The sequence below is a fragment of the Phacochoerus africanus genome, chromosome 9 (assembly GCF_016906955.1).
Source record: "Phacochoerus africanus isolate WHEZ1 chromosome 9, ROS_Pafr_v1, whole genome shotgun sequence".
Taxonomy (NCBI): domain Eukaryota; kingdom Metazoa; phylum Chordata; class Mammalia; order Artiodactyla; family Suidae; genus Phacochoerus; species Phacochoerus africanus.
In genome coordinates this window covers 20,347,358-20,359,875 of record NC_062552.1, presented here as the reverse complement: position 1 = coordinate 20,359,875, position 12,518 = coordinate 20,347,358, and the positions used below count along the sequence as shown (strand labels likewise).

The following is a 12,518-nucleotide window of genomic DNA, read 5'->3' as shown; positions in this document are numbered from 1 at the left end:
TTACTATATTTTTTAACGCAAGAATTCATACATTAAAGTGCCAGAGCATCTCAATAGATGTGTGTGTACACATATTTATAACCACTTCAGGTACCAGGTACCATTCAAATTATAAAAGATACCTGAGTAAGTAAATGGGCAATTTATTCAACACAAAACTCCATGTATATTCATAGCCTGTCTATAGTGGTGATAACTAGCAGAGAGGCTCAAATGTGAAATCTGTCGTTTTTGAAGATGATCTGATTTTGCAGATATGTATGCAAATACATATATATGCTAATTTTAAAGCTTCTGAAATGTACATATAAATTCAGCATTAGAATTAGAGATGCATATGAAAAGTTGAGTTTTTTCTCCATTTTAAGCTTCACTCCCATCCATATTTTCCAGGAGAAATATGATAACCTTGAAATAATATTTAGTAGACCCTGACTTTTCAATACTTTCTGGCAAGAGCCAAAAATGCCAACCAACTGTTAAATGTCTTTTGAAGAATTCATATAGGGGTAAGCAAAACCCAAATCTGGTGGAAAACGGGCAACAGAGTACTGGCTTACAGACTATGAACCACAGCCAAATATTTGTCGGCTGTAGGTTGAATTATAGAAAAAGCAAGTAATATATATAAAAGGAATGGGAGAATAAGATGGCCTGTGCAAATAGGATATATTACAATATACAAAGCCCAAACCAATTATTTTTCTCAAGAAAATAGGATGTACTCTAATGAAACATCAGTTTATAATTAAACAGAGAGAGAAAATGACAGAAAATTCAAAAGATGCAGTTACAAATACTCCCAAGAAAAGAAAGTAAGGCTTTTAACCTGTCAACTCAATATTAAAATAGCCACACAATTAAAACATAATAGTCATGATAAAAATAAGGCAGCATGCTTTGAGAACAATAGCCTCTGTTTCATGGATACATGATTTAGGCGAATAAGCTGTTTTGGCATAAACAAAGCTGTTCATAAAACACTGAAAAGTACACACCATGGTTTAATAGAATTGCTCTGCTAAATGCTATTTGTTAACCAGGAACTATTCAGAAAGCAGACTGCTATGCAGTTCTCAAGGGTGAAGACAAGTGCTGGGAATCGGCACTAACAAAACAAGATTAAAATATTATACATACAAGTACTTTAATTGAAGCTCCTGCAAAAATTATGTTTTGGGTTCCTGTCGGTATTTCAAGCAATTGAGGCAGAAAAGCAAATCAAGATGGTCCTATTTCATTCCATCAGAATTTGATGCAGCCCATCGCAACGAGAATTTTAAGCCACAGAGGTCATGAAAAAATTAGAGACACAGAATGTTAAGCTTTTCTAGGATCTAGCTTATCTCTGTCTTCGTTTAATTTTTACTCTTAACTCAAAACTTTACTGGATGATGGATGTGGCAGAAGGAGGTGGTCTCTTGGTCTGTGTGTTGTATAAAGTGCCTCTTAAAGAAGGAATGCTATATTGCATCCAAGGGGCTTTGTTAATCCTCAACCCACAGAAGTCAGCTGATACAATAGTTATGTAAATTTCCAACACCTAGAAACATCGAGGTAGCCTTGAGTGTCCTTATCAAAAGAGGTCATATAAGGAAATGGAGCTTCTGGAGTTCCCGTTGGGGCTCAGTGGTTAATGAACCGGACTAGTAACCATGAGGCTGCGGGTTTGATTCCTGGCCTCTCTCGGGGGCATTGCTGTGGCTGTGGTGTAGACCAGCAGCTGTAGCTCCAGTTAGACCCCTAGCCTGGGAACCTCTACATGCCACAGGTGCAGCCCTTAAAAAAAAAAAAAAAAAAAAAAGGTATAAGAGCTCCTGATTCAATATAAAAATAATTCTGCCTCTCTTCAGGAAATAAGTGTCTTAGATGTTCATTTATGTAATGGATTTTTCTTGAAAACCTCCTGCAAAGAGAAGTTACTGCAACCCTGTGTCTACCAACACATCTACCACACAGGACATACTTGAAAAGTGAGAAACCAAGTCAGTTGGTTACTTCTTGGGCAAGTGCTACTTGGCCCAGACAGAATGTTCTATCCTTATCTGATGGACTCCAGACCTCACTTTATGCCATGGGTCACACATCCTTCTCCATCCTGTCACCTAGCTCGTGTGTGCCAGACAAGGCAAGTCAGCACGTGGCTCATTCAACAGTCTTGGCCAAGAAGGCGAACTCCAAATGCTGTTGCTGGAGGGGAGCTAGTAAGTGCTTTTTTGGTTGTTTTTGTTTTTAAATCTGTCAAGGGATGTCCTCAAAGACAACAGTTCCTACTTGAGAAAGCTTAACTCACTGGGCTGCTAAGCTATCAGGTGGGTCAGAAGAAGTTTACCATCAATAATAATAAAGTGTTGACTTTTGAGAATGGTTTAGCCTTTTGCAATAAAGGGAAATGACCTCTATTTAAGGTCATTTCCATGGGCCTGCCTCCTGAAGTGCTTTTCTAGGAGGCAGCCCTGGGCGCTTTCTCCCTGGAGCCAATCCACTCCTATGTTAACCTCTGACAAAGGTGTACAGGAAGAAAAACGGCCTTATTCCAAGGGAAGAAGTCCCTTAAGGAAAGTCCACATTTCAGAATATTTTATATTCCTTTATGATGCTAAAATTTCCTTTAAAAGACTTTAAGTGATATTTATAAAAAGTTACTAACCCGGGAGATGATAAGCACTTAGTCACAGAAAAGCCATTTCCTGTCTGAGTCAGCAGTGCTCGTTCTAAAATTTTCCATTGGAGACAAAAGGTGATTTGAAATCTGTCTCCTGGGACCTTCCTTACCTTACAGAATTTTACAGAATTTAGTATAGGGTCAAATGGAAGACAACAAGTCATTGAGTAACTGCCATAAAACAGTATAAATTGTTCCTGGAGGTTGAAAAGTTAATTGCTACTTTCCTTTCTTACTAAAGGGTCATAAAATGTCCACTGAGAGGTTATGTGCATGACACAAGGTCTGCTTTAGTCAGTGGCATTTTATTAATCCTTTCCTAAAAGAGTGTAAGGTGAGGTGTATTAGGCCCATATCCTCTTAAGGCATAAACTGTGTTACTCTAAGAAGTTCCAATCCCCTCTCAGTTTAAATCTAAGGGAAGAGTAAAGAGAGAAAGGAAAAGAGTAAGAGACATGACCCCAGACAAAAAGAAACCTCCATCATCCCCCAAATTTGAAAGGACCAGTCACCATTCTCCAAAGTAACTCGATCCTCCTCAGAATTTCTAATTTTAGATTTTGAGGTCAATAGTTTTTGCCTCCCCTGGAAGGACCATCCTGTTGCAATTTAGGAAAAAAAAAAAAAATTCAGTTGTATGAATAAATCCCTGACCCAGTCCCAGGATAGAAGTGACTCAATTAAAGTTTGTTTTTGTTAGTGCCAGTTCATAAGCTTTGGGACAGTGAGGTATGATAATCGAAGGCTCTAACCATTTGTTGGCTGTGACTTCCTGTGCTCAATTGCATTCACCTCCTCTTCTGCAATGGTGGAGTACAGTTTTGAAGGTCTTTTCCCTCTACTGGAAGGCTTGCCACTGTCAAGATCTGAATGCCTTTTGTAATAATCTCCTCTTTGCGCTACTGAGGAAAAGGGATTCATTTTACCCTTTAGAGTAGCAAATACATCAAGGTATTGACATTAATTTTAAAAATATTCATATTAAAAAGTAGATAGCAGCTTACCCACCCCACTTAAGAGTCAAGGCACCTACACTGTTGGTCCTGAACAGATACACCATGATCTACAGAATTCAACAGCCAACATTATGGAAATGTCGTGCACAATGAGGTGAGCTCTGAGTCTGCCCCCAAAAGATACTAACAAAAAGGCCCCCACGTTACCATTTTGATTCCAAGATGGAGTAACGAAAATCACATTCACCATGGAATAATCCAGAAGCATCACAGCCATTTACCTGTTTCAGAAATTAGTTGGGCACGCTAGTCCAAAGGGAGGCAGAGAACAAGGAAATGAAGTAACCAGCATGAATAATGTTCAAGAAAAGAGGAGTGGGCACATCAGGAACATGTTCACAAGGGAAAAGGCAGGGCTCAGAAGCGGCTCTCACTCCTGAGCCAGCGTAATGGATAAACTGAAGTCAAAATATTACCACCTCATCTTTACTGTTCTCAGACCTCGTGTGCATATTTTCAGGCCATTTTCAACAGCAAGTGACACCATCAGAATGATCTCTGTGATTAACTTATCCTGGGTCCCAGAGGGAAAAGCAATGGCTTCCATTGCTCTATAATTTCTAGCTGGAAAGAGGGAGGGCACGAACACCCATAATATTTAGAAGGGAGGAAGGGAATCCCTTCTCTACTCCTGAAGCATCTGAAATGGTTGAGAAGCACCTCATTCATTCCTAACTTCTGGGGAAAGAGCACCGGACTTTTGCAAAGCAGCAAAGGACGTGCCAGTGGCACCCAGCATTTCATCCACTAATTAACGCGAGAGGCTCCACGCTACATTCTCTTACGCATGAGGCTGGTGGGTCACTCTAGGCCTTGTTTTAATCATATAGGCAGGTGTCTTAGAAAATACCGTTTTTCAAAAATATTAAGCAATTATTTCTTCTTCAACCTTTTCTTTTTCCATCTTTCCATATTTCCTCTGGCTTTTGACAAATAGGGAGCATTCCTAGTTGCTACTAATTCCCCTCCTTTTTTGGGCTTGCACCTGTGACACATGGAAGTGTTCAGGACAGGGGTCAAATTGGAGCTGCAGCTGCCAGCCAATAACTCAGGATCCAAGTGTGTCTGATGGCAACGCTGGATCCTTAACCTACAGAGTGGGGCCAGGGATGGAACCTGCATCCTCATGGATACTAGTCAGGTTCATTACCATTGAGCCACCATGGGAACTCCTCTCCAACAAAATTCTTTCAGGCGTTTTCAAAGCTTCCTTATAAGTAAAGACACCAAGTCAGCAGTTGCATAAAGAAGGGAAAATGAGGGTCGAATTGTGGGGGGAGGAGCTATGGGGTACAAGCAGGGCTCCCAGGGATGATTGCTGGCTCGTCACTTTGACCTGGCACCACCCAAGTTTCTTCTTCCTACAAGATTTCCAAAGGCTGAGGCTGTAATACTAAACCCTGTATTTATTGGTTACCCCATGTGAAGGGACCATAAGTGTCAGTTTTCTTTCATGCCTTTAGTTTCTTTGTTTGTCAGAAGTAGTTTATCGGCTTTGGTCAGAAGCCCACCTTCTTTTATTTACAGCCAATAGGTGAGTGAAGCCTGTACCCATCAAATAAGTCTGCAGAATGGAGATGAGGAAGTAGGCTGTGTTATTTTTGATTGAATTCTCAATTAACAAAGACAATTCTCAAAAACACTTCCTATTAACTTCGACCCAAGACCACCATTCATAAGAAAGCAGGCCAAGGTAGGAAGCTGTCAGAATCAGAGGGGGTGAAAGAATTGTAAAGCATCAAACAAATCTAAAATAAAACCAAGCAATCCCAAACCACACTGAGAGCTCTCTGAACATGGGTGATGATGGCTCTAGAATTTCTTTATAGATGGGGCTCAGAGATGGCACTTACATTTTATGAAGGACAGAACCCCAAAGGGTTCATTGAACAGAATGGGAGCAGTGAGGGAAAGAAGACCTGGTGAGGTGCAGAAGTCACCCCAAACATGCCTCACCTCCACTGATAATGACCTTTGATGTGTTAGGGAGATGGCATTCAAGTCCCAGGACCATCTCACTAGGCTCCCGGCTCAGCAAATTAGAAGGAACAGATCAGTACGATGATGCCCTGAGAGCATCCATGTAGGTGACAGACTTCTGAGAATGAGGAGCATCTGACCTCACGACTGAGCAAAGCTAATGAGCCACAGTGTTGCCCATAGCAAGGGTGACTGACAACCCGTGGAAGCTCTTCTCAGAAATAAGAGAACCTAGAAGCCTACACATTACACCAAATTAGTCACAAAGCAATGGGTAATACACTGGGAATCCCTTCTGGAGCATCTAGAAATTACTATTATAAAGACCTTTGGGCTAAGTGTCTCGGTTATTCTTTTATTTTTTAGATACGGTCCTTCACGCAGACCCAGTGTCACCAATAACGGTGAATCAAGTTTCTGAATGAAAAACTGCTCTCCTTCCAAAACTGAATCCGAGGGATGCTGATTTATAAACCTTAAGATATAAAGTGAGGAACTGAGTCCAGGATTAATTCCTTGCTCTTAAAATGACTCTCCTTGGGGAGAGCTGACACAGAAAAAAAAAAAAAAAAGGTCTTACCTTCCCGGGAAAACGTCCTGGGACTGGGCTGCGGGCTACTCTCGCCATCTCTCTCCTTGTCCGAAGGAACTTTTTTCAGCACAGGCGGAAGAAGAGCGACTTTAGGGGAACCCGGGCTGGATGGAGAGTGTGGGAGGTCCTCTATGGAAACACAAAGCCACACGTCAAACTGTGCCGTGAACTGGATTCCTAAAGCATAAGTTGTTTAATCTTTACATACAACCAACCAATCATTTTTTAAAAAAGCATCATAGAATTTTCTGGCCCCAAACTGGTCTCCTAGAGCTCAGTGAAGTAACAAACAAGAGAGTGAAAAATAATTCAAACTTAACAAAAAGTTAAAATCTGCAGGTGGGAATCTCTTTAGACAGAATTTCAATGAGCTGGTATTTGAAAATTAGATGTAAGTGAACTGAAGGTTGCTTCTGCCTCAAACACAAAGGCTGTTTGCGTTTCTTCAATTGGTGATAGAAATTGTTGTTATAAGCCTCTGCCTTTACCTGCTGTCAAACCCTGGAAAGTGGTCCCCACGTGGTGTATACAACATATATCCGTGCCTGCAGGAGTGAAGGTGCATGTACCTGCGTACGATACTAAGATCAGGAAGAACAGCTTAGAATCATGGACTTTTGGAACCAGAAAAGACTATGTGGAGAAATGGAGAAATTATATGACCTGCCAAGCTAAAAAGACAACAAAATATCTGGGACTAGAACTCAAGTCTCTTAAGTCTAAAGACTGCCCTATTTCACTCTAAGTGAAAGGATCAACTGAACTGCACTCCTTTTTCTGCTCCATTACCAGCAAGGCAGTTCTCAATTTGGGGGGTGCTTGTGGGAGCCCGAGGGCACAGAAGACAACCTTCGGCCAGGTCCTCGTCACTTTCTACTTCCAATTCAAGTCTCCACCTGCTTGACGATAGAAGCAGGGATGGGGCAGGATTCAGTGAAAACGGCACTGCCTACGTTGACAGCCTCTCAGAAGCGTGGAGAGGGAACGCGAGGGTGTATTGGAAAATGCCTGCTGAATTCTCAAGCTCTAGCAAAACGTCTGTGGGTTAACATAAGTCTCAATACACTAAATACTACGAACTCAGTGAATGCATTCAGCAAATAAACTGAAACAAAAGCTGCTTGCAACAGAATATTGGGAATCTGGCTATTTTATATTCCGTGTTGGCAACAGGGGAGCCCAAATCCTCTACAACCTGGATTGATTCTATTCGAGATGTTTCCTTACCTCAGACACAGCTGGCCGATGGGAATGCCAGCCTGCTCCTAAGTAGTCATCTTTACTTTTTTAATTTTGAAAAGTACTTTTTTGGCCTCCATTCTCCCCACTTTTTCTGTTTTGAAGCTTTTTTTTTTTTTTTTAACCACACCCACGGCATGTGGAAGTCCCTGGGCCAGGTATCAAACTCTTGCCATATAGCAGGGATAGGATCCTTAACCTGTTGAGCCACCAATCATTAGATTTTCTGATCCCAGAGTCAGCAAACATTTTCTGTTAAGGGCCAAAGTATAACTACGTTAGGCTCTTCAGACCACATGGCCTTTGCTGCAACGACTTAACTCTGTCCTTTTAACACAAAAGCAATGGGAGACGCATATATGCGGTGGGGCTGTGTGCCAGTGACACATTTATAAAAACAGGCCCATAGTTTGCCAAGCTCTGTTCTAACCCTGACAGTTTCACAGGATGAGGGGGTAAAACCAGAGCAATTTAAGCTTTCCCTGTTTGTGGTCCTTGTCCTGAAACTGCAGCTCTCTGAAGGGTCTGGGCATCTGGAGATGGCTTTCAGAAAGTTCCACCACAGAGCACTGCCAAGGGGTGAGCACAACACTGGCTGCTTTACCCATCCTGCCTCCACCCTGTAGCCCCAAGCACAAGGCCAGTGCCTGAGCAGGTGCCTTGGTGTTGAATGAAGGAACCCTTCAGCCTTTGTCACTTCAGCAGCCTCTGGCAGGTTTGTCACGGCCCCTTCCTACAGACCCCCTCACCCCCTGCCATGCCCGCATTCACCAGCTGCCCTGATACCATCCATGGAAGCCAGATCCTGCTGCCCTGGGAAGCTGCCTGGTCATGGTGCCACTTCCGGACTGGCAGCGCCTTACCTGGCCGCGAGGCAGTGCGTGGTTTCTGCGGGATGGTGGGTCTCGCCCCTGGGCTGGGTTTGGGGGACTGCAGGAGCGGCTTCGGGCTGGTGGGCCTGCTGGAAAAGCTCCGAGACCTGGAGCCCCCCTCCGCTCTGAGCTCCACTTTGGCATTCTTTTCTGGCGTTCCCAAAGCGAAGCGGTTCTCTGGGTGCACTTTGGGCACTAAAATGAAAATGGGTACAGAAAGCACACTGGATCGTAAAAAATCAGATGTGAAAGAAACCAATCCCTTGAAGCTGGGTGCCTGGTACAAAGTCTGCTATAAGTGTCACTTCTTATCAGACATTTATTATTTATTTAATTGTAGTTGACTTGTAATAGTATATTAGTCTCATGTGTGCAAGAGCGATTCAGTATTTTTATACATTCCAATCAACATTATTATAAAACACTGGACATACTCGCTGTGCTGTACATTACATCCTTGTGTCTTATTTATTTTGTACCGAAGTCTGTACCTTTCCCCCAGCTTGCCTCTCCTCCCACCCCTCTCCCGACTGGTAACCACTAGTTTCTTCTCAGTATCTGTCATCAAAGGTATGTTAGGACAGGAACATGCTCTTCTAGCAAGTCTGTAGAATGAAAACATGCTAGTGGAAGACTCAAATTCTTGATAGAAAAGCAATGAACTTGAGGGTGCTCTTCTGATCACCCCTGACTTATTCCGCAGATGACAAGCCTCACATTTAATAGGTAAACGTCCATATGAACATACAGGGGGATGAGCAGGTCCCAATGCATTTGAAGCAGTGAGATCTTCCTTAGATTTGGCACAAGGTACACATATAACCAACTGCAGGCACCTCAGTTCTGGACGACAGTCAGTTAGGGGTCTGGCTGGGTGAGGAAAGCTGTGCGGATACCCATAACCTCATGCCTAGTGATTCAGCTCCACCCCCTTTGCTGCCTTAATGACCCAGACCAGGCAAAAACGAGCCGGTTGAATATGAGTTATATTCCACCTCTGACTAATGAAGGCGCTAAAGCTAAACACAAGAAGGTCATACGGCAAAATGAGATGCACAAGTTAACGAGTTATTCTCTGGTTTCCATCTGAGGTATCTGATTCCCTTACTACACCTAAAAAGTCAGAGGGACAAAGGATATTGGCTATTCATGGATATTTGAGCTGAAAGCAAAGGGCCTCCTCCCGCACACAGCTTAGTTTTTAAAACATCAGCAAAAAGAGAAATAGACCCAGAGATCCCGAAAACAAGCAAGTAGTTACCAGTAGGGAAGGGAGGAGAGAGATGAGGGAGGGAGATGAGGAGGTGCAAACTTCCGGTGACAAAGCAAATGAGTCAGAGGGATGAAGTGTACAGCGTGAGGAATATAGTCAATAATACTGTGATATCTTTGCACGGTGACAGATGATAATGAGACTTATGGTGATCATTTTATAATGTATAGGAATATGCAATCAGGAGTTCCCACTGTGGCGCAGCGGAAAAGAATCCGACTAGTAACCATGAGGTTGTGCGTTCGCTCAGTGGGTTAAAGGATCCAGCATTGCCATGAGCTCTGGTGTCGGTCGCAAATTCGGCTCGGATCCTGCGTTGCTATGGCTGTGGCATAGACCAGCAACTGTAGCTCCAATTCAACCCCTAGCCTGGGAACTTCATATGCCGCAGATGCGGCCCTAAAATGAAAAAAAAGAAAAATACGGAACCACTGTGGTGTGCCCCTGAACTGACACAGTGTTGTAGGTCAGTTATACTTCCATAATTAGTTAATCAAAGCCAATCATCAGGTCCACCCCTCTTCCACCCCTTCCCAAACATTCACAGTTTAGTCCTTCTCAATGAAATTTCTTCCCTTTGGGAAACTGGAGAAGGTGCTCTGTCCAGGTGCCAGGCTATACTGGTGGGCAATGTGGGGCAGGTGAAGGGATGTGGTCTTTTAGGTGAAAGGTGAGACCATATAACACAGAGCCCCATTCTTGCTCTCCATCTTTCTTTTCCTTCTGTCAATCACACGCACCTCCTACAACCAGAAGGTAAGTATTTCTTCCTAAGCGGGTGGGTAGCAATGGCCTGACTCACCTGTCCCACCTCCATCCAACTGTTCCGAGCTGCCCAAGGCCAGGCTGGAAGGATCCTGGGGGGTGGCTTCACTCCCAAGTTTCTAAAAAATGCAAGCACCCCACCCCCAAAGGTGCGTAGTTATTTAAATGTAAGAAAAAGGAACAAAGCAGATGATAAAAGACAACAAATCATGGCTCTTTAACTCTGCTGCCATTACTGTGACCTCTCCGTCTCCCCAAGGCTGGCAGGAAACTATGAGAAACACCTTCTGCAATTTTTTTTTTTAGGGCTGCACTTGCAGCATATGGAGGTTCCCGGGCTAGGGGTCCAATCGGAGCAACAGCTGCCAGCCTACACCAGAGCCACAGCAACGTGGGATCCGAGCCGCGTCTGTGACCTACACCATAGCTCACGGCATCACCGGATCTTTAACCCACTGTAGCTCACGGCATCACCGGATCTTTAACCCACTGAGCGAGGCCAGAGATTGAAACCTGCAACGTCATGGTTCCTAGTCGGGTTTGTTAACCACTGAGCCACTATGGGAACTCCTGTTCTGTGATTACAGTCAGGGCTCTGGGTCCAAAGTGCAGCCAGTTCCTCAGGCTGCTCCCCACAGATGGGAGGGGCGGGGCCAGGAGAAGCCAGTGGGCGTGGTGATGCCTCTTGTTCTCCTCGTTCAACACCCATGTGGGCGCTGCAGCCCCTGATGCTCCATGTGATGGGGGCACTGTTGCCCTAAGCTTCCAGGACCCGCTCCAGGTTGGACTCCACTGATCTAAAAGCGGTGGAAACCTTTCTGACTTCAAGGTACAAACCAGGTAGACGGGGGCCTGAAATGGGCAGGGACTTCCTTGCCACTGAAGCAGAAGGCACAAGACGCGGATCTCCTGTTTAGAAGACAAATATAGATAAACTGCTCTGAATTCATTTTGCAAAAATCTGAGGGTGGGATGGGTTTGTGACGGCAAAGACGAGGAAGATGAGACATCACTGTCTTAGGGCAGGAGCTGTGGCTGATGAAGTGAGGGGTCAGCCTCTGCTTTATGGAGCAGAAAGCCCACATAAGAATGAGGCATTTAGGAGTTCCCGTTATAGCTCAGCGGGTTATGAACCCGACTAGCATTCATGAGGATGCAGGTTTGATCCCTGGCCCCACTCAGTGGGTTAATAAGGATCCGGCGTTGCCATGAGCTGTGGTGTAGGTCACAGACACAGCTCAGATCCTGCATTGCTGTGGTGTAGGCCAGCAGCTGTAGCTCTGATTCGACTCCCAGCCTGGGACCTTCCATATGTTGCACCCATGGCCCTTTTAAAAAAAAAAAAGAAGGAGCATTTAGATACAAAAAAGATAAGTCTGGTGTTGGCTTAATGATACCTAATAGTTCTATTGGCAAAGATGATCTACATCTACCTCCCATCTAAAAAACAAAAGTTGAAGTGGGTGAGGAGACCAGGAGGCACAACGATTCCTGACAGTCGACCCTCCCACCTCTCCTTCCCAGCTCAACCTGCGCTTCTGACAAACCTAAGAGCAAACAGTGGCTGCCATGTCCGAGCTTTAAGTTGTTTTGGACGAAAGAGGAGAGATTATTTGAAACACAGCTGAGCTCTGACACATTCACAATCTGCCACAGCCACACCCCCGCCAGGAGCATGGCAGTGTCAGCGGGGAGCAGTGAACACAGCAGGAATGCAGGGGCATTTCTCAGCAAGTGTACACATGTTCCACTTTCACCAGTGGAGGGTGCAGAGCGGGTCTCAGGAGAAATGTGTACACGAGTGCTACAGCAAGAGTGGGCAATTCTCTGCCACCATTATGCAAAACTGATTCCCAAGGAAAGGAAGCCCCGAGCCACGGGCTGGAGCCCCGTCTGAGCCTTGGACAAGAGTCTGCAGGGCCAAGGACGAGCCTTGAATAGCCAGCCCACACCAGCAGGGGGCGCTACTGCCCCTGACCCCAGGCTGTCCAGAGGCTGTGCCTAAGCAGTCCTCAAATGCACAGTGCCTGGCCTCGCCTTTTATGGCTTCTTGAAAGGTGGAGTCCTCCGGAACCATGCTCACACACAAAAGATAAGGTGGAGCATTTAAACAGAG

The 12,518-nt window shown here is 44.5% G+C and overlaps 1 protein-coding gene across 3 annotated transcripts in view; it reads right to left on the bottom strand.

Moving 5' to 3' along the window:
• CARMIL1 (capping protein regulator and myosin 1 linker 1) overlaps window positions 1–12,518 on the bottom strand; it is a 313,277-nt gene that overhangs the window by 3,989 nt on the left and 296,770 nt on the right. The window contains exons 34-37 of one of the 3 annotated variants that reach the window (XM_047797118.1): window positions 10,440–10,521; window positions 8,356–8,559; window positions 6,242–6,382; window positions 3,418–3,567 (exon numbers count right to left, since the gene is read on the bottom strand). In XM_047797118.1, coding sequence (XP_047653074.1) covers window positions 3,418–3,567; window positions 6,242–6,382; window positions 8,356–8,559; window positions 10,440–10,521 — 577 coding nt within the window. The remainder of the gene's footprint in view (window positions 1–3,417; window positions 3,568–6,241; window positions 6,383–8,355; window positions 8,560–10,439; window positions 10,522–12,518) is intronic. The other 2 variants (XM_047797119.1, XM_047797121.1) reach the window with 2 other exon arrangements.